The 26,988-nt window shown below is 41.7% G+C and overlaps 1 protein-coding gene across 1 annotated transcript; it reads right to left on the reverse strand.

Moving 5' to 3' along the window:
- Positions 1 to 672: 672 nt before the first annotated feature.
- Positions 673 to 26,696, reverse strand: KPNB1 (karyopherin subunit beta 1). The gene is made up of 22 exons (XM_049860054.1): positions 26,293 to 26,696; positions 26,129 to 26,187; positions 23,413 to 23,595; positions 20,271 to 20,471; positions 18,587 to 18,739; positions 17,712 to 17,771; positions 16,979 to 17,068; positions 16,621 to 16,731; positions 15,750 to 15,851; positions 13,970 to 14,194; positions 12,924 to 13,115; positions 12,182 to 12,312; positions 11,090 to 11,237; positions 10,691 to 10,762; positions 8,828 to 8,972; positions 7,571 to 7,653; positions 6,954 to 7,061; positions 6,254 to 6,397; positions 6,031 to 6,136; positions 5,247 to 5,361; positions 4,447 to 4,608; positions 673 to 3,732 (listed from the first exon to the last, which is right to left on the reverse strand). Coding segments are annotated over exons 1-22 (2,631 nt in total). The 5' UTR covers positions 26,333 to 26,696; the 3' UTR covers positions 673 to 3,731.
- Positions 26,697 to 26,988: the final 292 nt, after the last annotated feature.

Genomic DNA, 26,988 nt, shown 5'->3' on the forward strand with positions numbered 1-26,988 from the left:
AATATATAGGTACAGAATTACAAGTATATAAACACATGAAGGGGGATGCATGATCAAAAATTCCTTACTGACAGGGTGTGCAATCAGGAAAGGTGAAAGGCCAGATGGAGGCCAAGGGAGGAAAATTAAGTTCAGCCCTCATTTTACTTACCCAACATAAAGTGCCTATTTCCAAAAAGTAGCCTCCAAGTGCCACTACGCTATTAAACAGTAGGATGAAGGAAAGGACCCCAGTGTTTTAAATCCCAAGTTAGTGTCCCTTCCTCTACAAGTTTCTTGGGGGCTGGGGATATGGGAAGTAGAAATGAAATACATGCTGCCAACTAAGTAAAAAGCCAGCCTTTGGCTGAACCATCAAACAGACCAGGCCATTAGCCTGAAAAATATGCAGCAGAGGACAACCTCCAGTACTACCTCAGAATCAGATGCTCCGAACGGGAAACCCCTCCGTGTACTACTTTCTCTCTACCTCATTTGTAGGGAATTCTTTTTGTTTCTTATTTATTCCACAGAACACTATGTAGAGTCCGTTTTAAAGACATATTTTCTTCCTTTTCCCAGCTCACACACACAACTATCACCACACACTCCAGCTTCTTTCAAACCATTCATTTTACCGCAAAGGAAGTAACACCCTCTGGAACCAAGAATGAAGCAGCAAAATGTTGAAAATAAAAATAAAGCCGACTTTATTTAGAAGATAAAGGTGGTGTATCAGTTTTGGTTAATAAAGTTGGGCTCAAGTGTTTTAACAGGTCTTTAATGCCATCACAGACTGGCATGCCAAGGGCATTCTGAATGCCAATTACAGATTGAAGTTATTTCAAAAACCAAGATGCTATCAAAAGCTGATGGAGTTTGGATTTCTCTTAAAGTCAGACTAACACGCTTCAATAGTAAGAGTGAATAATTACTTAGTTGTGAAAGTTAAAACACTACACTGAGCAGTCCCCCTCCCTTCCTCCACAAGTCCCTAAGGCAATATTATAGTTGCCTCTGACAGCCAAAATTTCAACATTTCAACAGAGGGGAGCAGAGGCGAGCTGGGAGAATAAAAAGCAAAATTAATAAATGTAATTGATATAGGCAGCTGCCACTTGTGGCAAACCAAAGCCTAGTCCCGTGCCCATTTTCTTCACATTTGCACTGACATCTTCCCAAACAGACGGTAACTACATTCTTGCAGGAATGTGCCAAGACTAGGGTGGGGAAGGCCCAGTGAAAGACAGAATGCATTCTGCATCCAGTACCCTTAGGTGGTACAATTAAGGACAAGTACCTAGACTATGGAAAACCCACTAGCCAAAGGTAACTAGAAAAGAGAATTAAATACATAACCAGTGCAGAGTAACTGCGAGGCACCAAGACCACAATCCAACCAGCCCATTTTCCTCCTCTCCATCACTGAATGGATACGGGAGAAAGTTATTAATAACAGCACTCATCAACTGCTTCCCTGGAACAAAACATGACAAAACACACCGAAGGTTTTGTTTTCATTATGGTTCTCAGTGTACTTTTATTCTCCTGCTGTCTAGCTAAGCAGCCCACACAGGACAGAAATGGGTAGCACTGAGGAATGATCAGATTTTTTACTCTCCCCAATATTCCTGGCCCCTCTCTAAGCCCTAGCCCAGCCCTATCTAATATCAGGAATGGTTAGTATATCATCCTCTCCTTCAGTAACAGCTAAAGTTAAAACAAGGCATTAAAGGGCCAGGCCGCTTCTAATAGGGCTTAGGAGCTGGTGCCAAGCTTTGTTCACAATGGAGCGTCTCTCCTTCAAACACCTGGATTTTTTTTTTTTTGTACACTGGTTCATAGATCGGCACTTGACTTTGAACCTGGCACCAAAAGGCACAATATCTGATACCCTGTACAAGAGCTATTAGAGATGCTGCTGTGTAGATGGGCAAAACCAAGTCAATTCCACTTAGGAGTGGAAAGCTTGGATAGGGAGGGGAAGATGGTGAAGGAAGAGACAAAGAGAATCATTAGCCCATACTTTTGTTAGGATGGAAATGAGTCTTGTTTTTTCATCTTCCAAATACTGGGAAGCAATTATAAAACTTCCTTAGTTTTTTGAAAGCAGCATATTCAAAATGCCAGCAAAAAATCCTAACAACTGCAAAACCAAAAGGGAATCAAGCTCACTGACATCCCTTATTGCTGAAAGATTCTAAAACCAAAGTTTGGGATGCCCTGCTCCCATGGAAAAGGGAAAGTAATTAAGTCTGATTTATGGTAATCACAGCACATCACACCTTTAAAAATATATATTAAAGTGTGTGACCAGGGGAATGTATGACACCATTTTATTAATCTTCAGTGGAAAAATATAACCGTTTTTCAAGTGCCATTTTCATCACGAAAGTCCTAGTTAGTGTATATATATATATATACTTCTATATATATATATTGTTTTTGTTTTGTTGTTTAGTTGGTTTTGAAGTGCAGCAAGAGACCAATACCGCATTGTAGTCAATCAAATAAAAGAGAACAGAAGGCCAAGCAGTTTCCAAATGGTTATTTTATCAGATTGTTTGAACATTAAATTTATCTGTTTGCAATCCAAAATAGTTACCTGAAGTTTACTGTTTTGTGTGTATGTGCGTGTGTTTACTTTTATTGTATATTTGTTTTCTAAACTCTTTGGCACAATTTTCGGGGGGCGTTCAGACTACCAGAATACAAGTCAGGAGAGAGCCTGTCTTTTGTGCTGCCAATTCTGAGCATTTATAACTTTTGGTTTGTTTGGGTTGTGGCTTTTTTTGTTTTTGAAGTCTGTATTCTTTATTTTTAACAATTGTACTTTTATTTTTACTATATTCTCTAATTCCAGAGTTTTCTTTTTCTCCCCCCTCCCGCCACTTCTACATTCACAGTTGAACCATAGTATTAGGAAAGGCGCCTGGATGAAAGTATCAGGATGGGAGCTCTGACCATTCGTCAGTGTTTTCCCGAAGAGATATTGAAAGAACAAAACAAAAACCCTAAGGAGCTTCTTGCCTTTTTTTTTTTTTTTTTAAAACATCTCTTGTGCTGCATCAGTAGACAGAACTTCAGTTAGTTTTATGAAATGCAACGTCTAACCCCTTTTTTTTTTTTTTTTTTGGGAAAAAGAAACTGCAATGACTTGAAGTTGAGAATGTGGATACCGCCTCATTCACACACACTCATTCTCAGACTGAAAAGAATCCCTCACCCTCCTTTTAGCCGGCACGTGTACAGTACCGTGTGGCAAAGGTACGCTGAAGGTGGGCTTGAGACCCAGGCTCCATCTTTCTTATCAGTAGCAAAGGCCAGGCTGCCTTTTACAACAAAGCACCACAGCTGAACCCAGTCCCTCTTTTCCCAAACCAGTCATTCCACTCAGCACCAGCCAAAAAACAGAAAAGATGGTTCTAGCCTCTCCTGGGAAGAGATAGCTTTCTTTCTTGCCCCCTTTTTTTTTTTTTTAAGTAAATCCATCGTTTTTTCTCTTTTCCAAGATGGCCGATGTTATGGTTTTCTACGAAGTCAGTGCTTACTTAGCTCACTAACAGCGCTGCTGTTGGCGGCTGCGGCTGCTGCTGTGGCAGGATTTTCAATGTGGTGTGTTTTCAAGCCTCACTCACTCATCCTCTCATTCCCAAACATTCAGCATCCGTGCACACTCCTCACTTCCGGGTTTTTCAAAAGATTGGAGATTTCCAGTGGGGGTCTCAGGTTATCATCCCAATGGTAACAGATCTAAAAACAGAAAGGAAAAAAGTCAATCTGAGATCACATTTACCCAGCACAGCCAAATACCCCTCAGATTCTTACAATTAAGTGCTTCTAGTCCTGAACTGAATCTATTAACTATTCAAAGACTGATATTTTTCTTCTCTTTTTAGATGCCATCTACCTTTCATCAGCACATACATTATTGCAGGATAGGAAGGAAACCAAAATAGCCAGTTTGGCTGCGGTCTGTGGAACAAATAACTGAGTGGGTGTGAGGAAAAAAACCCTACATCCCAAAGCAGGGCTTGGACAACACTACCTTCTGCAGAGTTAAGCAATGTCCAAAAGCACTGCGATAAAGCACTTCCACAGGGATGAGGGAAGGCAAAAGGCAGTAGAAAATGGGAAGGTAGAAAAGAGAGCTATGAGAAAACGTCATTATCAGCAATTTTATGAAGGTCCGGAATTATTTGGGGATCTCAAACTGATTCTAGTTTTATTAAGTTCTGTTCTTCATCACCATGAAGAATCAAATATTTGGCTCAAGGCAAGACTGAGGCTGCTTTACCCTTCCACTAGCACAAAGCTGAGGGACATTGGTTTGGCTTAGAAATATCTATATGGGAAAGAGTACAAAGCATACCACCAAAAGACAGCCCTTGCCAGAACAGCCTAAAGAAAACACACTTATTTCCACAAGAAAGTAGAAGATAGAGGGCAGTAAAAACAGGCTCTTACCAAGCTTGGTTCTTCAGTTTCCTCAGTTCTTTTGTTGCCCATGTAGCAAGGGTTTTTGCTTTGTTAGTCTTCGATCTCCGTCCTTCAGTTAACAGTTCATGGATCATGGGCCTAGCTTCTACTAATTTCAGTACATCCTTCCCAAATGCTGTACATAAATCCCTGTGCAAAAGAAACACAGAGAATGAGTTCCTGGCCCCATACTGGTATCATCTGTTTAGAGCCTCCCAAACTAGTGTTAACTAGTTACGTTGGTTTCTTCATATTCACCGAATTTTTAAAGCTGGAAGAAATTTTAGAGATATGTAAGTCTAACACCTTCCTTCAACTGATGAGAAGATGAGGTCTAAAGAGGTACAATGACTTACCCAAGGTTCCACAGCTACTGCCTGGTAAAATCAGAACTGGAATCCAGGTCTTTGAGCTCCTCACCACCAAAGTTGTTTCTTCTAATGATGCCTCAGAAACCCTCAGTAGAGGAGGCTAAACAGGCAATTTGTTGACCAACGTCAGAATATGCCCTGAGAACTTACTGCCTGAAGAGTTTAAAGGAAATTAAGTAGATCTGAAGGATCTAGAATAAGGCTGGAACTCAGGTCTGTAGTCAATCACATTTGTGAGCACTCAAAATAAGACACCATGAGCTCTATCTACATCGTAACGCCAAATCTTAAAAGAATTCTCCTCTGTGCTACAGAGGTGGGTTATTGCCATCTAGGCTCCTCAAAATTCTTCACTACACGTTTTCTCATTTTCCGCGAGAAGCTCTACTCAGCTTTTGGAAGCAGGAAATAACCTACCCTATCAGTCCAGCAGCACAAGCTACTACTCCATCTGTATGATCCTCATCTCCAGCAATGTGGTCAATGAAAGACAGAATAAATTCTACTCTGGGTTGGACCAGCATCACATCCGCTATAAAAGAAAGAGAAGGTCTGACAAAGTTGTCCCACATTTGATAGGACTACACCCCTCTTCAAAATTTTCAAGTATTCTACCCCATTCAGTGAGATTCAGGCTAGATAAACAGCAGCATATAGATATGCCAAATTACTCTTCCTCAGATTAAAATGTCATTCCTTGAGTCAACAGAAGACACATATACTCCTCAACCTATAAGCAGGTAAGATGATATAGAAGGTTTAATAATGGAATTTTCCCCTCAAAGCCACTGATGTCAAAGGGGGAAAGTATAAATCTGTCCCCAATCAGTAATAAAACATCAAGTAATATGGACTTCTGATTGCCAGTCCTCCAACTCAGTTCCACTGGGGCTCAGCAACTGCCACCTGTGGTTGGTGCACAATAGCAACTAGTATCTGTCACAGCTTTTTCCAACAACCTTGCTGGGTCTCATCTCTTGCAATGCTCAAGACATGTGGGACAAAGAAGACGGGGCAGCAGTTCTATACTCCCACAGATAGCTACTCTGTTCATTAGGGCACTGCTCCTCCTTCCTCCTCCCCACCCCTCCTTTAAGCAACAGGTGCTAATTTACAAGTGAGCTACAGAATGGAAAACTCAGCCCATTTGTTTAGGTACACATTGGCCAGTAGACTAAGTAAATTTGGTTGTATACTCAACGGTGTACGTTCTCCTGATCTCCCTTCAATCCCTGGACGATTCCAGTATAGGCTTCCAAGCAGCCTTCCCTTAGCTCGTTCAGATAATCCACCATGTCATAGTCTGACTGTAAGAGACAGAGAACAGAAACCCCACTGATCACATTTGCTTGTATTTTTGTCAAAAGCCCCTCTCCTCCAAACAGGGTTAGGCTTACAGATCAGCAAGATAGCTTTAAGCATACCTTGTCCACCTGGGCTTGGGAGGCCTGCTGAAGAGTATTCAATACTACCTCAAGGTATTTTTTAAACTCTCCACCAATAGCAAGGGCAATATCACCAAACACTGACAGAATCTGTGGCTTCACAGACCTGTGGACATTCTCATTCTGACAAGAAAAAAGAAAATTAACAACCAAAATTTGTTTGGTCCACTCAAAGACACAAAAAACTTTTATTTACTTATAACAAAAAACTACTAATATTAAATATTTGAATGGTCCTTTATAGCTTATAACCACGCCCACTTGAGCCGCATATCAATCCTAAGAAGATGCTAATACAAGCATCGTTATTCTCACGTTACACATACAACTACACTTCCAGTTCAGACGCTCAGGAAAGGAGACTGAAGCTTGAGAGTTCAGCCACTTGTTTGATATCACACAAATAAGTGGTACAGCTGGTTATACACAAGAATTAATGGTGGTTATCTCGGAATGGAGGTATTACATATTTATATTTTCCTTTGTGCTTTTCTGAATTACTTTAATTTTACAACCTTACTGTAGAATCATCTTCTGAAAGCTAATATTCCTCTTTTTCATATGCTCACGGTCAATGTTCTGGGAACTTCCAGCTCCCTGTCAAGGATCTTAATGTTTAATTGTCTTTCCAACTGATCATTTCTTTGAGAACTGGTTAGCTAGATGTGTAGACACTCACCCCCAAATTCTCCAGGAGCAGCTGCATCACCTCATCACAGAAAGGTAAAATGTTGGACTGCAGGGCACGGCATAAATCTCCCACTAAGCCCACAGCTGCCAAACAAACCTGCAAAGAATCAAATAAATAATCTTCCCAACAGAAAAGGTCACCTACGGAAGTAAGGCATTACTTTTACATTTTTTAGCTGGTCCTTTATTGCTTAAACCTAGAGTCAAACAAGAAAATATTCAACATGGCAGTAAGAGAACTAGAAATATCCAAGATAACATCAAAGAAGGACAGAAAAGCCAATATTCACAAAGGATAATAGAGGCAGGTAGTTGAAAAAAAAAAAAAGCCTTGCTAAATCTTTAGGGTGCTGACAGCACACTGTTACATCACTACTGCCTAGGCAAACAATCATCTTGTGCTCCCTTATCTGGAGCATCCAGTATCCTGTTTTTCACAGACTCCTTCCACTTCAGACACTCAGAGCAACAAATAAAGCAGCTAATACTTGGGATGATGCACAGAGAAGAACTACCTAAACTGCAGGAACCTGATTTGTCTGTACTACAATGACTATCAGGTATGAGTAAGAACATAAATGTATTATCTCAAAGAGCATATCCTACCTGGTACTCAGCATAATTTTTCAATCCAATGCCCAGGAAGGGTTTAAAGGCCTCCATATACTTTAGGAATTCACCACCCAACACTGCAAGAAAACAAGCTATTAGCTAATAGCAGCACCACAGGATATCATGCAGGTGAGCACAGATGTCCTAGCTCTCCCGAAACGTTATCCACTCCACATAATAGGTTGGGTAGAGTGTGGGTTAATTACTAATTCCATCATGAAGACATTAAGGCTGTCTAAGATAAGCCAAATCCATAACTACTGGAAGGGCCTAACTCTTACATCCTGGAGATAATGCCAATTCTCTGTGGAATGGGCTTTTGCTCTGGCTGGAACAACAAAGTGGTATGACCCTCAAGGAATGTCAAGGTTAATTTTGAATTGGCTGAGCTGGCAGTACTGGTCCAATCCCTTGTCTGATTGTAACACGTCCTCTCTGGAAGCCAGCTTGAAGATGGGGTCCCAAAGCAATCCCATCAAAGGCTTACCAAGCCACAGCCAGGAAAAGCAGCGCTGGACTTCATATTCCAATGAGCTATTCTGGGGAGCCAAAATTAACTTCACTGCTCTTGTAGAGTGGTCACATGTTGCCAGGCCAGTTGGACATATGCTCTTTATGCCAGAAACAGACTTGGTCCTCAGGTAATGGCCTTAGTAACACGCCTTACAGGCCACCCCTGAAGGGGCATTCCAGGTTTCTTCGGTGCTCTTTAAAGGGCTTTCAGAGCCTTAAGATATGCTCTCCCAAAAACAATTTATCATAGTCAAACATGTAATAATCAGAAAACGATTTACTTCCTCAAGCTTTTTCAAAAATGTTTCATTCCATCCCACACTAGCCACCATGATGTGGCAACCTGACTCCTAAAGATTATAGGAGGAGCCAGGAAAGAAAACAGAAACCTATGCTTCCTCCATCCTTGACGGAAGCCAAAACCTAACGAAGCAAGTAACTTTCAGGACAGGAGCGGGTGGGAGTGGGGAGCCTGATGAACATCAGGTAGGTGATAACAGTTTTCTCCAAAGCAGGCTGCCAATGTGACACAGTCATAAACCGGCTCCCCACTTACTTCTAGCAAAGAGTGGCAAGGCAGTTATACGAATTTATACCTAAGTCCAATCCAACTCTGAACTGACTCACGCTCCAGTAGAGGAGAGAGGTAGAATATGCTTTTGGTGATCAAAAATTCTTCAAGGCCATTTAAACTGCCACATTCTGAAGACATTCCCTGCCCGCTCACGGCTCACTGACCTTCCACCAATGTGCTAACTGCCATCAGGGCATCCTCTTGCACTCCCCCAGACCCAGCTGTGCTCTGAAACATCCTTAATAGGGAGGCCATGACCACGTCAGAGATCTGCAAAGCATCTTGATGCTGCACTTTCCGAAGAACATTCTGTGAAATGAACAGAAGTTCAGAATCTGACGGTTCCAAACCCTTTAAATAGAACACTACACCTTTCTCATCCAGTCCTTTGATTTTTTTATTTTTGAAAAGGCTGAAGACACTTTTATGCTCGAGAGCTTTGACAGTGCAAATCATCTGCATCCAAACACTCACTTTAATATGCCTTCTATTTCCCAATTCAGAACGAACATGAGATAATCCCCCAGGTGCACAAAGTCATCTCTACATTTGGCTTGTGTCTGACAAATCTGTCAGTAGCTTCCATACTCCATTCTTATGGAATGGCACTTGAATTATTTCCGTTTTAAAGAAGATCACATCATATTAATTGTTCTTACTCATAAAACAAACAAAAAGGGACCTTTCTTATATCCTAATACGTTTCAAGATGTTGGTCCAAGAAATAAGTCTTTGTAAACTGAAGCCTGACTTCCTCTCAATTCAATACATATTCCCCAAACCTCCCTCCTCATCCTTTCATTTGTTTCAAATGATGTTACTCCTGGGTCATTCTTGTATTTCATCTGATGAGAAAGGAAAGATCCTTTAACAGTCATGCTTTAAAAAATAACCCCGCCCCCCCAAAAAACAAAAACCCATTGCTATCAAATTGAAAACAGAGATCACAGGTTAAATGAATACTACAGTCTAGTGCTACAGCTGCTAACCAAGAGGTCGGCAGTTCAAATCTGCCAGGCGCTCCTTGGAAACTCTATGGGGCAGTTCTACTCTGTCCTACAGGGTCACTATGAGTCAGAATCGACTTAACGGCAGTGGTTTTTTTTTTTTTTAGTACCTATTTAAGCTTCAGACAAGTTCCAGAGTTTTCCTGTTCTCTGGCAGAAAAAGGAATACCTCCTCAGCTATCTCATAAATGGGGAGTGTCATTTTATTTTAGTTTTTTTTTTTGGTCTCTCAGAAAGTCTGTTACGAACACTTTAAAGACCAGTTGCCATCAAGGTGATCCCATGTGTTCCAGAGTAGAACTGTGCTCAACAAGGCTGTCGATGGCTGGTTTTTCAGAAGTAGATGACCAGACCTTTCTCCCAAGGTATCTCTGAGTAGACTTGCATCACCAACCTTTGGGTAGCAGCCAAGTGCATTAACTGTTCGCACCACCCAGAGAGTAGGCACTGCTAAACAATTACTGACTATAAATTACGTGAATTTCAATAAAAGCTCCCAATAGTAAGTGTTCTTTTAAAAGATGATGGTAGAAATTCAAGGCTGTATTTTTAGCAGAGTGAACCACAGAGGGGAATTCAAATCTGACCGGGTTAGGCTTGGGCAACCTAATAAAAACCAAAGACTAAAAATGACTAACATGAACCTAGCTCCACAAACTAAGGAGTTTCCTTCACTATACTGTTCAATAAACAAACTAGGTCTTTCTGCACCCATGGAAATTATTCTCCCAATCAGCCACAGACCAACACCCTTTCAAGAGTTCTGTATGTATATGGGGGCCCTGGTGGTGCAGTGGTTAAGAGCTACAGCTGCTAATCAAAAGGTCGGCAGCTCAAATCCACCAGTTGTTCACTCCTTGAAAACCCCATGGGGCAGTTCTACTCTGTCCTATAGGGTTGCTATGAGTTGGAATCGACTTGACGGCAATGGGTTTTGTCTTTGTATGTACACCAACTTGTCATCCCAAGATACAGATTTGCTCTTCCCCGGAAACATTAGGTTATAAGGCTCCATTATACCTGAAGAGTTGCGCAGAGTAAAGACTGAAGGTCATTGAACTGGATTCTATCGGATGTGCTCTGGATGTGTGACTGTTAAAAGACGAAAAGGAAATCACTCACCGTGTTCTGAATAAAAACATCAGAGGATTCTAAATAAAAACTTTCATTTTTCCTAGGTTTGCTGGGATTATTAAATAATTTTTATTGATACTAACGTAGGAAAGTAAATTAAAAAAAAAAAAAACGCAGTCATATAGCATGATGTATGTGTCCCAAGTTGTAGTATCTTGTGTAAGCCTTGTATCTTTCTGATAGAACATATACTTAGCACCAAAGAGAGAGAACAGCCTTGAAAACAGAGCTATACATTGGAAGAATGTACTCTTCCCACCAACAGCCAGGAGCACTAAACCTCACCTCCATCTGAAGCACTTGTTGCAGTCGCTCCATAATGACCAGAGTAGTTTTTTGAACTGCAGGGTAACAATCCTTGGCACTGTTTTTTACAATTTCCATTAGAGATTCATAGGCAGCACTCCTCAGGTTGTTCTGATGTCCATCAGGCCTGTAAGGAACACACAGCAAAAGTCTCAAAGCCTCAGTTGAGGAGGAGAAAGGACAGAGAAGTTCTTATAATGTGTAATGTCTCACCAAAAATAAGAACCCAGAAACTGATGTGGTTGTAGACCTGGTCTTGAGTTTGGTGACACGACAGCCAGGAATCAATGACTATGTTCATTATGGCCTTTAGTTTGGTTAAAATTCTTAATAGCTCTTTTAGAAATGGGCTAAAATTATGGGAGGAAAAAAAAACACACCTGGTCTGAAACACTTAAGAACCCATGTGGACAATGCAAGAGGTTGCCTGAAGAGTTAAGAAAAGGGCACTTCAATCTTCTTCATCCATCTACGAGACATGCCTTTACATATAATCTGAACAGTGTGTGGAGATGAACTAGTTACGCATGAAAGATCCTGATGGTTCATTTTGCTCAGGGCTTTGGGTTTCTTCTCTCACACAAAACCAGAATATGATTAAAGGTTGTCCCCAACCTACAGTCCCTACATTTCAAAAGCTCATTTGTCAATCAACTGTTTGATACAAAATTTCTCGTCAAGTAACATAAATGGCAGTTACTGAGCTGGTATGGCAACTAAACTAATGAGAACTACCCTCTCTCTTACACCAGGACCAAATACTGGTGTTAACTGTCGATATTATCAAATTAAGGAAAACTCCTTAGATCAATTACTCTTTAAAAGGGGAATTAAAAGGCAGTGGAGAAACGAGACTGTTTTCAGATTGTAACTGTAAATGGAACACATCTGTGTTTCCTTCTCTAATTTTAAACAAACAAGCAATCTACTATAGGATCCCTTTAATTCCTTCAGTGCATAAAAATCTTGTCCTTTCTCAACGTTTCTATAATTAGGCTAGATATGCCCCACAGAGAAGACTATAGGAGTTGGATGCAACTCCACCACACATTTCTATGGAACACCAGTTACCTGTCTGTGGTCTCCAGTAGCTTCTGAACTATGAGTTCAAATGAGGAGGATAAGCAATAAGTAGCTGGTTCTTCCTGGTCATCAGCTACATCTGCAGCTTCGTAAGCAGCTTCAGCTAGACTGGAGAAAGCCTAAAAGCCAGAAAGATTTAACATCAGTCCCGACAAGGATCCCATTCCAGGATTAACTCATGTCTTCTTAAGATACCTTGGACAGTGTCCTTTCTAAATAATCTAAAGATAAATCAACACTAGTGAATTCCCAACTTTTTCTGCTTTTAATTCCACTCCTTCCTTATTTCACCTTCCTCCCCCACAGCCCCAAAGGTCTCTAAATCAACTATATTCAGCCTATACTGACTCAGCATTTAGGCCACCTACCTTACTTCCCTCTTGTCCCCTTCTCAGCAATGGTACTTTTTATAGCCAGCAACTATCTACCTTAATCAAAACTTCTTGTCCCCAAGCAACTGAAGAAAAAGAATTGAATCCCTGTAGTTCTCCCGCTGGGTTGGTCTGACTGTTCTAAGTGCTTAGGAAACTAGCCACCATGAGTCAAAAGCTCCCACTGGCTCTTGCAGTTGGCATCTCCCCCACATTTTAACTGAAGAAATTAGAAAGGAGATGCTAGTCAGAAAAGGCCTTCCAGTGAGGCAGATCCATTTTCCTCCCACACCTCCTACTACTTCCTTGCCAGTGGTTCAACCAAGCTCTTTGTTATCACCAGGAAGAAAATCCCTTACCCAGCACACATTTGAAGCCACTCTGGGTTCAGCACTAAGGCCCTCAATCAGACATTGCATCAGGGGAGCCAAGTAGACATCATTGATGGCAGCTTCAGGGAGCAGTTCGCAAATTCTGCCCACAGTCCATGCAGCTGTATCTCGAACTACTACACTGGGGTCTTTCATTAATTCTATTAGGGTGGGCATAGCCTGCAAATACAATAGTTATCAGCAAAACAAAACAAAGATTAAAATTCATGCTGCCTGCTACCTCAAGAGTAAATACTAACGGTTTTAACTCAAAGCATCGTGATTTTAAAAGATATGCTTAAAAAATATCAAGCAATATAATAAAAGTAGGTGAAGTGAAAAAGTCTTCATCATCCTGTCTTCACCAAATCCCAGTATGGAGTTAAGAGTTTGGTGCGAATGCTTTCAGCTGTCTTCACTCAATTACTCAGAGGTTCCAGGATGCAGCTGTGATCACATCTGGCTCTATCCTGAAAGGTTGAGTTCCATATGCACTAAACTCAATTATAATGCACTTTTGTGCCATGTATAATAGCAAAATAAACACGACATTCCCTTAGAGGACTTTCAATACATAAACGTCACTATACTCAAAGGATGGAAAAACCCCATCATTAAAAATTATGGGGAAATGTTTACAACATAGCACTAAATGAAGATAATAACAACTGTAAGGGTGTTTGCACAGTAAGATTTCCATCCCGTTGCACACACATGCACACAGAAAAAAGTATGAAGGATAAATACCAAGAATTAAGAGGGTTATCCCTGGGCAATGAGATTAAAGGTGACTTTTTTCTTTTGGGCCTTTTCTGCATACACTTTTCAAGTTCTTAGGTCCTGATTTATGTAATAATAATTTTCTTAAAAGGCAATAAAAATACTTTATCCCTCACTGATGGCAAATAAGTATTCAAAAATAACCTCCAGTGACTATTTACAACTGTTTTTAAAATAAAGACACATTTTCAAGGAAAACACTTAAATAAGCAATAAATACCCCACTTTCTACTCCCAAACTCCCTTGGCTTCACCTGTATAACTAGTGGTTTGAGCTGATTGGGCTCTGGTCCTTCCAAGATACAGCCAAAAGCCATCACCGCCGCATCCCGGTACCGCCAATCAGGGTTCTTGATGTGTTCTTTAATAAAGGGGAGGACATGTGGGACAATGTCATCTTCACAGCAGGTGGCCAGAAGCATGAGACACACTCCTGCTGCTTTGCAGGGGTTCCAGTCATCATCATCATCATTTTCATCCTGGTGAAAGAATACAGTACTAGTTAAGGTTTTGTTCAAAGAATCATTTTACCTCAAAAGGTCCTGACTACTCCCAAATGTCTTTAGGATTTAAGCTTTGAAGAAATAAAATATAAAACATTTTTATAGTTTATCCCTTCCACAAAAACTCATCACAGTAAGCCTTTGTTAAACAAGATGCAGATGGAAGAATATCCCACTAGTACTATACAACAGAAATGAAAAACTATGACTACATGCATGGATGAATCTCAACTCTGCAGAGTACAAGGCAGAACAAAACAGTATATACTATATGATTCTGGTTATATAAAAACTTCCAAATTAATTAAAACTAACCTAGAAAGTTAAAAATCAAGAATAGTGGTTCCCTTTGAGGGAGGCAGTGACTGGGAGGGAGGTATAGGAGGGGCTTCTGGAGGGCTAGTTGTTAAATTTCAAACAAACAAAAGAGACTCCATTCAGACTTCCATTAAATTAGAATTCAAGGTGTATCTTCCTTATTGTGGCCATTCACACTTCAATAGTAAGAGTGAAGAGATTACTTAGTTGTGAAAGTTAAAACACTACACCAAGCAGTCCCCCTTCCTTCCTCCACAAGTCCCTAAGGCAGTATTACAGTAGCCTCTAACAGCCAAAATTGCAACATTTCAGCAGAGGCGAGCTGGGAGAATAAAAAGCAAAATTAATAAATGTAATTGATATACGCAGCTGCCACTTATGGCAAACCAAAGCCTAGTCCTATGCAGTTTCAGAAAATTACATACCTAAAGAATGACTTATTCCCAAATGAGAAAAACACAGTAAAAACATACAAAAGCAAAGACACTAAGGTCAAAAGATAAAAAGCAACTGCAGAACTGAAAAATGAGAATTTAAGGGAACACCCAGTCCATTTCAAACCAAACACATCTCTACTTATCTTGAGACTGCTATATTCAAAGACCCATGTACAAATTATATTCCTGTGTACAAAGACACTTTACAGGGCTCAAAGTCACCAACACTGTTTCCTCAGAGCATTGCCAGCTCTTTGGTAGTATTTCCCATGCACCAGAAGAGATGAGGTGACAGAAAGAACCTTTCAACACCAAACCAAGAAAAACTGTGTGATACAGAAAGAAGAAAACAATGGTAACCAAGATAGTAACTCATATCCCACCTCATCAGCATTTAAAATGTATGTACATCCTGTGAACCCATGAAAATATCTGAGATATTAGAACAAATATTTAAGTGGCCTGAAACTAGCAAAGCTATTCCCAACCTTTCTTTACTGTAACTTTTACAGTCTGCCTCTTGTTAGAAAAAAGTAGCACTCAGGCAATCAGAGCAGCGAGTGTGGCTCCTTCCTGATCAAGATGCACCTGAAATGTTCAGACCCAACTGTCCTTCACAAAAAACTCAAGAGCCTAGGATGTACCTGAGTCATCTGTAACAGGATATCCAATGGTTGAGATGGTGCCAAGTTTTTTCATGGAAACGGTTCTACAGCAAACCACCAACCCTCACAAGGTTTCAAAGCTTACCTGGCTAGGTTTGGAAGATAACTCACCTGTTTTGTGAGTGTCTGTGTGAGGATTGGAACTAGGTATTGCAGTGCTCCCTTGGCATAAAACTTGCTGGTGTGCTCAGGGGGCCGTCCTTGTTCTGCTGCCTGAAGAGAAAACATACAGCAAATTCCAGAGAGTAGCAAACAAGCTATTCTAAAGGCACACAATGAGAGTTGGTAAGGGTTCCGCAGCAGACACATATGGGACAAATGATAACATTTGCTGTGATCTTTGTCTACTTCCATGAGACTCCCTTAGGCCATATACACAAGCTAACTTAACGGACCAAGGCAACTTTAAAGAATTACATTCTTTCCTCACAAGCTCAATCTGTATTAACAAGCTGTCATCTACATGATCTTTGGATCAAGAGATGCACCAAATTTACTTGACATTGTGTTACTGAAGTACATATAGACAACCAGGCTTGGAAACAAGGCTTGGGTCCAAAGGCTGTAAGTACAGAACTAAACCCTCCCCCCCATCTGATTCCTTCATCAGAATCAGTCAAGTATCTATTATATACCCCACACTTACACTGGAACTTCAGACAGGAAATAATTCTGCATCAGGTGTCGCCTCCTTACACGGTGACAGCCTGCTGCCCCCTTGTGTCCACAGAACTAAAATCAGTATTTACAATAAACCATGCTTAACTCAGCAGCAAAAACCTGGAACGCTTTATTATTGCTCTGTTTCCCTTAGGAGGGGCTTTGGCTTGCAGAAATGTCCACAAATGAAGACAATTCTCAAACTTGAGTCAGAATAAATGCTTTCCCAGCAGGAGAGTAACCACACTCACAAATGAGATCCGTCCCAAAGCTCACTGAGAATTAAAGTTCTCCCCCTATACCCACCCTTCCCCAGGCTCACCTCTGAAGCCTCAATAGCCAAATCCATTTCCTCATCACAGACGTTAGACCAGAATTCTATCCCTTGCAGTGCCACCTCATCAATGTCACTTTTCATTGCTTCAATTGTGATCTTAAGAGAAAAAATATGACACCCCAAGCCCCAAGTAAGTACTCGTTTAAGTTAGACTCCCTCTTTACCATAGATATCTAAGTTTTAAAGTCTAGATTTATGAAAGCTAGGTCTGAAATGAAAGAAACAGAAGCAGATTTTTTAAAAATACTATTTTTACCAGCACAAACACAGCACAAGTTTTCCTGGCATGACACTGATGAGTATACATTCAGACTCGAGCTTAATGTAAAATGAAAATACTTACAGCAAAAAGAGCAGGACCCATATAAGTCTCCATGTACTGATAATACAAGGACATTATCTTCACCAGATTCTGTAATGCAGCCACTCGTACCTTTTACAAAGAGCAGAGTAACAGTTTACTAAAATAACAACACAACCTGACCAAAGTAAATGAAAATGGGTCAACAATCTAAAGGGTTGACTGAGATACATTTAATGTTATTTCCCCAGAAAATGAACCTCTTCCTCAACTTTTTCTTTATCCTTTCTTACTTATTCTCCCACCTCCTTTCCCCTCCCCCCCCATTTGCTTTGAAGGTGCCTGTGGAATTGATGACACAGCTAAATTCACTGATGCTACCCAGGCTGAAGATGTTACTCTCACCTGCTTGAAGGGTCAGGCTTAGGTTACAGCAACACCAAAGCTGTTTCAATGGCTACAATTCAAAACGACCACTTGAATAACTTAGGGCAATTAAGTAGCAAAGCTCATCAAAACCACTTCTCCTCTAAATCTTTAAGAGGATGGCAACTTCCATTATGATAACTTTCCAAGTATTGTTCTTCCCTCTCCCTGAATATGTTGGAGAAAAGCTCCTATTAACACAGTAAGTCAAGCCTTATTTCTGAAGACAAGCAATTCCCAACATTTCAAACAATTACATGTTATAGCTGGCAATTCCTAGGAAAGCCTTAAGACTGAGACTTTTCATATGACTCCACATTTTCCCTCGTATCTGTCCACTCTCACTCACCCTTGTATCTGGACACTGTGTGGCTTCACAGACCACCTGCATAATAAAGTGCCTTTCGGACTGCAAAAAGAATAAAGAGAATTAAGAGTGCATCAACCATACATGTGAAAAGTATAAGCAGAACCTCTCTCTTCCTCAGGTCCCACATAACCCTCATATAATCAATCGTGTAGCTTTTACGAGGCAATAATGGCACCATGAAGGCTTTATAATAAAGGGTTTGCCCCTAGTATCTGCTATATGACCTGCACTCTAAGGAGAACTCTAATCTTTTAATCTCCAAAATGACCTTCACTAACAAAACTTCAGGGAGGAAGGAGACAGGAAAATGTAGGCCACAGGGTGTAAATAAAGATGGTTTAAAAAAAAAAAAAAAATCATGTCTAGGAAAACCAATTTCCTTATATCTAAAACGTAAGAGAATTAAAAATATCTGTTTTACTTCAAAGATGACATTTGTTTTCTAGGAGATGACAAATCCAACAAATGTGCTAAGTAAAGGGAAGCCCAGAGTAATGAACTTCATGCATAGAGACAAAACATTTATATAATGATGTTCAAAAGGACCTTCCTAAAGAGATACAAAACAGCCCAATTTCTGTATTTTTTAAATCCCAAAACATACCTACACCTTGAAATACCAAAGGAAAAAACCTAAGCTTAGAAACACGTTATTCCCAAGAGGCTGAGAAGAAACGGCAAGCGTCTACACCTCACACAATACAAATCCCTACTATGATGGGATCAAATACTTCTAAACAAGATGGTACTTTCTAAGACGTAAACTTTTTTTTTTTATTATTAACTTAAACAAAAATCCCCTTTCATTTCTCATCCTCTGAACCTATATACCTTTTTTGTCAAAAGACATTTACCTCTTTGTCAAAGTTTGCTTTGGTGAACTCCAATGAGTTCAGGAGTGCGTTAGTAGCCGCGAGCTTCACATTATTACTAGGCTCTTCTTTCCTCATTCCCTGGATTATGGCAGTCAGAATCTCATTGGATTTATCCTGTAGCTGCTCTGGGTCCTGAAACAAGCAGAAAAGTGTGGTGAATCTAATTATAAGCTCTCAACTAATGAGCAGTCCTTTTAATGATAAAATCTACTCAAAGAAGTATTTTGATTTTCTCTAGATCTTTTCACACACATTTCCATTTAGGGACAGCACTGCAAACCACCTGCCAAATATCCCATAGTACTGGTAATCCAAAAATGAACTCAAACAAGTTGCAGATATCAACTCCACCTCTGACTTTCTTAGCAAGATGACTCTGGGTATGAGTTAATACTGGCTTTTTTTCCTTCTGAGCAAATGAAGATGGCAGCCTGCTATTCCTTCCCAGGCCATCCATACCAAGTAAGTATAAATTTCAGAACATCACAGGATCAAGAGCTAACACCTGGCAAAAACACCTAGGGAGCTGAAGTCCAAGTTAAATCCTGTAGACTTCTTTACTTCAAGTCTGCATATCAAAACAGATACCAAGGGTGGGGAACTCAGCAGCAACAGCCTTATGAGGGCTGCATTTAAAACCCTACGTTGTGGCTCCAGGGGCTGGCAAACTACTTCTGTGAAGCAGTGAAGTATCACAGCATCCACAGTACACTGAGCATCTTAAGGATCAGGGCAGAGATGCTCCAACATAGAAAATACTCTCACTTAAAAAGTCCAGAACCTAAACCTCTCCAAATATATGGGTTTCCATTATGAGTGTGTGACGCTCAAATCTCTTTAGGGCATGATTAGTAATGTGAGGATACGGTAATTATCTCAGTTATCTAGTGCTGCTACAACCGAAATACCACAAGTGGGTGGTTTTAACAAACAGAAGTTTATTTTTTCATAGTTTAGAAGACTAGAAGTTTGATTCAGGGTCTTGGCTCTAGGGGAAGTCTTTCTCTGCCAGCTCTGGAGGGAAAGCTCTTGTCTCTCTTGAGCTTCTGTTCCTGGGTGATCTTCATGTGGCTTGTCATCTCTCTCTCTCCATCTCTCCTTGCTGGCTTGCTTGTTTAATCTCTTATATCCCCAGAGGTTGACTCAAGAACACTTCCTACACTAATCCTGCCTCATTAACGTATCAAAGACAACCCATTCCCAAACGGGATTATAACCACAGGCACAGAGGTTAGGATTTACAACACATATTTTTGGGAGACACAATTCAAGCCATAACAGCAACTAACTGAAATTACAAATCTAAACTAACAAATAAGGCACTTTTATTTGCAAAACACTGCAGGAGCTTGGTGTTCTTCACGCTACGACAAAAAGTGTCCCTAAAACGATGCAAGGAGCCCCGGGGGCACAGTGGTTAGCTGCTAACAGAAAGGTTAGCAGTTCGAACCCACCAGCCACTCTGCAGGTGAAGGATGTGGCAGTCTGCTTCTGTAAGGACTTACAGCCTTGGAAACGCTATGGGGCAGTTCTACTCTGTCCTGTAGGGGTGTTTTGAGTTGGAATTGACAGCAGTGGGTTTGGTTTTTGGTTTAATACCATGCAAATCACAATGAGAGGCAATCAGAGGTATGCAAGTTGGACACATTAGGCAAGCACTTACTATATCCTGGCAAATGTAACCAATAGCTTCCAATGTCGACTCTTTCATGTGCTCTGTGCTGTTGGGGTTTGTGACATTGGCCACCAGCTGAGGAATGAGTTCTGGCCACTGGTTCACTGGGATCTCTGCACAAGCAATACCAGCTACGCATTGAGAGGCAGAACTAGGCCGGTAGGTTTCTGTGCCCAAAGTCTGCAAAACCTGCATACAAGAAAAAAAAAAAAAGATATCAATTTCTAACACTATTTGAGCACATTTTGCCCACTACACCTCTTACGTCATTCTCACCTGAATTCTTAAAAACAAAAAAGTTAGAACATGCATATGCAGTACAGTCAGCTATAGAAAAAGGCCGGCTTCAGTACCAGCACAATCCACACTGTCCCAGAGCCGAAAAACAAAACCAACCATCTTTGCTTCCAAATGGAATTCTCCAAAGCCTCACGCCTCACTTCAACACAAAGTAGGAAACTAGCAGTAAGAAGGGGAGGTAGCATTAAAAGGTGATGTGGTATGGGGACAAAATCCAACTTCCAGGCTCCTTGATGGTATAAGGGAAGGATGCCCAGTCTTAAGCTGTGCTTTGTGGAAGGAAGTGTGGGGCTCTAGAGCAAGGCCAACTCTGGGGTGTTCAAGTGGCTCTGATACATAGAAAGGCCTTGGTCAAGTAACAACATTGCTAAAGCCAGAAACAAAGTTACTGATGTTACCAACACCTAAGAACCAATCCATATTTAACTTCCAATCTGAAAAGATGAGTTCTGTTTGCCCAAGAATCAAACACTGTCCTCTCCTCCGTCAATAGATACCCATAACTAGTCAGAAATGCCAATTAAAACAGGGTCCGCTTGTCATTAAACATGTCTTGTTTGAAATGGTAACGACACAAGCATTTATACAAAGAGTAAAGGCACAGGTACAAATGAAGGATGAAGCCACAACTGACCCAGGGTTAATCATTACCATGATCAGCTAATTCAGTCAAATGAACTCACTAAGAATCATCAGTCCACTCAAAAGGCAAGCAGTTAACTGTGGCATAGACACAGGACAAAGAGTAGCTGCCAAATATTCAGGCCAGCTCTGCTGACTGGGCCAGGTCACTTAGTATCCTGCTTTGTAGCTAGAGGCTAATAATGAACTCAACATCTTTCCCCCTTATACAGTATGTTATCGTCCCTGCCAAACTCTACCAGCTCTGCCCAATAACAAATGGCTCTGACTGATTCTAAATGAAGGTTTTGTTTTGCTCTCCAGGACTAGCAGAGCTAGAATGGACTTTAACAAAAACTGTATGTCAAAAACATGAGGTCAACTGTCCAAAATGGCAACGCCTGAACAGGTATTAACCTTGGTCTAACTTAATAGTCCCGGTCCAGGGCGCCTTTATATTAATATTTGAATCCCATTCTACGTTTACCTTTTCTTCTTTAAATTGATTCTAGAAAATCCTTAGTATTACTTGAGATGATTTAGAAACTACAGAGTTCAACTCCTGAGAACTGAACTTTTTTTTAAACCAGTCGTGGGCCTGATAATACCCAATTACCAGAAATAAGTGGAGTAAGAAACCAGCAATCAAATATGTCCCAAAGTCCAGATTTCAAAAAAGAAATGACCACCAGCACTGAGAAATAATACTACTGGATATGTTATGAAAAAGGAGAAAAGGCCAAGATGACTGTCAAGTTTTTTTCACGCACGAAGACTGAACCATGCCTATATAAATTGTGATCCAAATTTTAAAAAATATTTTGGTGCTAAGACTGATGTGCCAAAAAAAGTCAATTACCATTCCCATTTTGTCTTATTATTATGTAATTCAAGAGGAAATGAGAAATCAAACGGGCACGATAACCATCAAGATAATGGAATAAATTTCATTTATGTCAAATTGCTGAGGAGAAGGGGTATCAAAACGTTATTACGTAAGACGCTACGTAGATAGAAAGAGCTTCACGTATTCCAAGAAAGATTCAAAATAAGCTCGCTTTCATAACCTAGTTCCCTGTCGTGGGCCCCTCCATGCAAGACTGAAAAAGGAAGGAGGTACGTAACTAGAAAGAAAGATTTGCTGTCTTAAGGATCACTAATTTACCTAATGCTGACACAACAAGGAAATGGCAAGTAAGGTGCATAACCTTGACCTGCACATACACACACATAGGAATCCCCTAATGGTTTCCCCTCAAAAACCAAAGACCAACTGATGACTGCACAGATGCTAAACTGACTCACCCTTGTGCCTTTTATCCCTGTAATACAAGCCACTAAAGAACCTCGCTAATTAAAAAAAAAAAAAAGGAGCACATCTGTTCGTATACTCCAAATCCTTTGTTTCATCTTCAATCATGCATTTTTATCTCAAGTCACAAGAACTCCATGATGCAAAGCAATAAGGGACATTCGACTTTCCTCAAATATTGGGAAAATTCATCATTTCAGTTTTCCAATGCCTTGAAAGAGGCAGGTGTTTCTAAAGAAAGTTTTTCATAATTTGCAAATAAATAAAAGCATCTTTAACGGCCATAATAATATTTTGCAAACTCTGTGGCCTTGAAAGGGCCAAGAGATAATTTAATTGCCCTCTGGCTCCAGAGTACTATGCATAAACCATCAGAGAAAGAGGATTACTCACAGCAGTTCACCAAAAGCTAGGTGCCGCTTGAACTGTGGAAGAATCACTTGGGAAGACAGTTTTAAAAATATTCCTGGGCCTCACACCAGACCTACCAACTCAGAAGCTCTGGGGGGAGCCTGGACGAACGTATCATTAATAAATTCTCTATGTGATTCTCATCGCTTCAAGTTTGGTAAAACCAATTTTTATCTCCAATTCACCAAAGAGATTCTATAAACTCCTTTCATTATCAGTTCTGGCAACTAATTAAAGTTTCCCCAAGTGTTGCAGTCCACCTCAAGTTATGGGGGCGGGGGGAGCGGGGGATCGCAATCTATCAATGGGAATGGACAAGCTGAACTGACAAAGATTTAAATCAAATACAGCTTTTATCTTCAAATCAAGTTTACATCTCAGAAACCTATCACACCGTCAGCTCTATTCCATGCAAATGACAAAAGAGCTGACAGATGTTTCTTGTTCCCTAGGGAATATGACCAAAAGGAGACGAACGTTACTTACATAGTTCTTGACTTCCCTTCGCGCGTTAGCATCAATAGCCAGCCATCTCTGCTGATATTGTGCCTTGATGTCTGGATCCTTAGATGTCAAAGAGTTCTTGATTTGTAGACCAGCTGCAACTCTGGCAACCTGACTGTTTCCTGGATTTGCCAGCACTCTGGACAGTTCCACAAGGAAAGTGGGCTGTTAAGAGATGCATATACAAATAAAAACATCTCGAGAATTTCACCAACTGAGCATAGCTTATGAGCACCACACCACTGAGAAAAGTTGTTTTTTTTTTTTTTTGAGCAAATCATAAATGTCTCAGATAATTCCCCAAAATGTACCTATTAAAGTCACCCATCTTCTCATGAAATGTCAAACAGTACTTACAAGAAGTTGTAGATTTTCCTAGCAAACCTTTCTTAATGGCCAAATCTTTACATTAAATCTCCAGAACTAAATCAAATCTGGCAATCTGGTAGCCAACGGATTCTTCCACGTCAATTGAAATATCCCAAACATCTACACCAGTGCCTGATAGTCAATAAATATTTGTTGAATGAATGAATACGTTGTAACAGGGTAGAAAGTAAAACTATTTTCAAATATTCAGGCCAGCTCTGCTGACTGGGCCAGGTCACTTAGTATCCTCAGTCAGAAAAAAACCTCAGTCAGAAAAAGATACCAAGGGTAGCTTTTGGACTAGTGAAAGTAAATCTTGAACAAGAAAGAGAAATACTTATCAATAGTCCTAAAACAGACTTAGAAGCCTATCCTCTATATTTTAGTTACAGTGCGGATAAGGCTACATCTGCGAAAGGGGAACAGTGGAAAAAGCAGATTTATAAGGAAGAATTCATAAATATTTAGAAGGTTAAGTGGAAAAGATAAGAAAAGTCAAGGCAAGTTGTTCCAAGGTAACTGATTTTGTATTTAACAGTTAACAGATTAAATAAAAGCTGCTTTACATTTTGGACTTAAGTTGTGCACTAAACATAGTGAAGCCCTGAAAGACACACTCGATCTTTTGTAATGCACAGGTCCCCTAGGAAAAGCTACCCCCTTTGTTTAAAAATTTTAACATACACGCTCCCTTCCCCTCCAAAAAAGCAGCTCTGTCCAAATGGAAAAGTTTACAGAAAAAGCCAAAAGCAGACAGTTTCTTCCACTATCAAGTACTGCCTGGCACCTGAAATTCTAGTCACGGCAGAAGATATTCTTAAGTCTTACTAATGTTGGACAATGGGATAGAAAATGCTACTGGTGAAGAATGAGCTTCCTGGATCAAGTAGTCACGTGAGACTATGTTGGCATCTCCTGTCTGGAGGGTAGATGAGAGGGTAGAGGGGGTCAGATGCTGGCCGAATGGACACGAAGAGAGACAGTGGGGGGAAGGAGTGTGCTGTCTCATTAGGGGGAGAGCAATTAGGACTATATAGCAAGGTGTATTTAAATTCTCATATTAGAGACTGACTTGATTTGTAAACTTTCACTTACAGCACAATTAATAAAAAAAAGTCTTACTAAAATGTTGTACCACTAAAAAATATTTTTAAAATAAGATAAAAAGCAGAAACAGGAATATATTCCTATGGAATGTTATCAGTCTATACTAATAGAAAAAACCTTTCCTGGGGAAAGATTAAAAAAAAAGAAAAAAACATAAGAGTAAAAAAATAAAAACCAGCAATTATAAGAACAAAATACATCATCCACTGGCAGTCTGCACAAAATAAGCCTTGTCTTTTTTTTTTTTGCTTACATTATTTTGCCTAGAAAACTCAAAGGAACACATTTTGTTACAGTGTTACCAACACATTGCTTATTACCTTTAAAAGATGTCAAGGATCAGCCACCCTTCCCTATGCTCCCTCCCATTCCCACAACAGGAGAGGAAAACCAGAGAAACGTTAACTGGCACATGGGCTGTTGAAATCATTTTTATACAGCAGGCCAGACTTTATACTCTAGTGGGCTTATCTTCATTTTTTCTGTGCCTTTTAAATTTGAAAACATGAAAAACGAGGAACTTTCCTCTGTGATTTCATCAGGAAATAGGCCCGATCTTCTCAAAGATAAGCTCCAGCCTGTTGTCTGGGTGCAAATCCCTACTGATTAAGTCTCTGCTCATCAATGAAAAAAAAAAAAAAAAAAAAACCCAGGAGAGGAAGAACCGAGTATACTAGGAAGAAATATTAACGGGAATGGGTTAAGAGGCATTCGGGTGCCAGCCCTAGCCATGAGCACAGACCAAGGGAGCTAGGAAAAGGCAGAGCTCTGGGAAGTAAGTGGAGAGAACCCCAGAGGCCACGGGACAGGAAAGAGAAGCCAGCACAGGTCCGAACAGGGCTGGCAGCTGGGCTCGGAGCTTCCACATGGCCCCTAGGCCCGGCTCCCCCACCCCCACCCTTGCTGAACACGCAGCGCCGCGCAACCTAACTTCCCTTTCCTCCCTCTTTCTCCCTCCCGCCGCACCGCCGCCCTCAGGCCGCGCGGCGATTGGGCGGCAGTCACCCCGGCGCGCTGCGCCATTGGCCAGTCGCCGGGCCCTGGGGCGGGACACACCCACCGGCTTCCCGATGGCGGGGTTAGGTTGGACCGGGGTGCGGGGGGAGGGGGACGGGATGGGGCGGGGTAGGTTCCCGAGGCCTGGGCCTCCGGGAGGGCGGGAAGGCCCCGGACGCAGGAGATGGGAAGACGGCGGGATGGGGGAGAGCAGGGTGGCACGCACCAGGTTCTCCACGGCCGCACGCTCCAGGAACTTCTGCGCCGCTTCCAGTTCCAGGCGATCTAGGGGGAAGGAAAGTGGGAAAGGGGACAGGGTCAGAAGGGCAGGGCCTCCCCCTCCCCCACTTCAAGTCGCCTCGGCCCGACCCCCCGGCCCCCGCGTCCTACCGGGAGATACGGTCTTCTCGAGGATAGTGATCAGCTCCATCGCGAAGGTGGTGGCGCCGACTCCTCCTAAGACGACGGTCCGGCCTCTCGGGCGGCGACTCTAACTGGGGTTGGGGGTTGGGGGTCGGGTGGGAAGGGAGGGTGGGGTGGGGGGCGGGGGTCACCACAAGCCCATTCACCGGCTCCCACTTGCTAGTCACTCAGGCCCCCTTTCCTTCCTTCCTTCTTTCCTTCCTTCCTCCCTTCTAATGTGCGGCTCGCGGCGACGGCAGCTGCTCTTCTGGCGGTGGGGGAGGAACCCCGGGGGCAGCTCAGACCGCGGCTGGTGCTCGGGTGGCGGAGGGAGAAAGAAGGAAGGGAGGCAGTAAGTGAACGGCGGCTCGCAGGGAGGGAGAGGGAGGGAGAGAGGGAGGCGGAGGGATATTCGGGCCGGACCTCTCCGCCGCGGCACCGCGCTCCACGTCGATTGGCTGCCGCTGTGGCCACGCGGAATCCCCAATTGGCCGGGCGGTTAGCGTTGAAGGGCCGCCTTGCGCCGATTCGCCCGCTGGTTTCAAGGACCGGGTTGGCTGGGCGGGCAGCGGAATGGGGCATGCGGATTGGCCGAGGGAAGGGAGGTTGGGGTGGGGCAGGTCTGAGCCGGCTGCTGATTGGATTGGCCTGGCAAAGGCCGTGGGCTCAGACTGGCTGACCGCT

The sequence above is a fragment of the Elephas maximus genome, chromosome 19 (assembly GCF_024166365.1).
Source record: "Elephas maximus indicus isolate mEleMax1 chromosome 19, mEleMax1 primary haplotype, whole genome shotgun sequence".
Lineage (NCBI taxonomy): Eukaryota > Metazoa > Chordata > Mammalia > Proboscidea > Elephantidae > Elephas > Elephas maximus.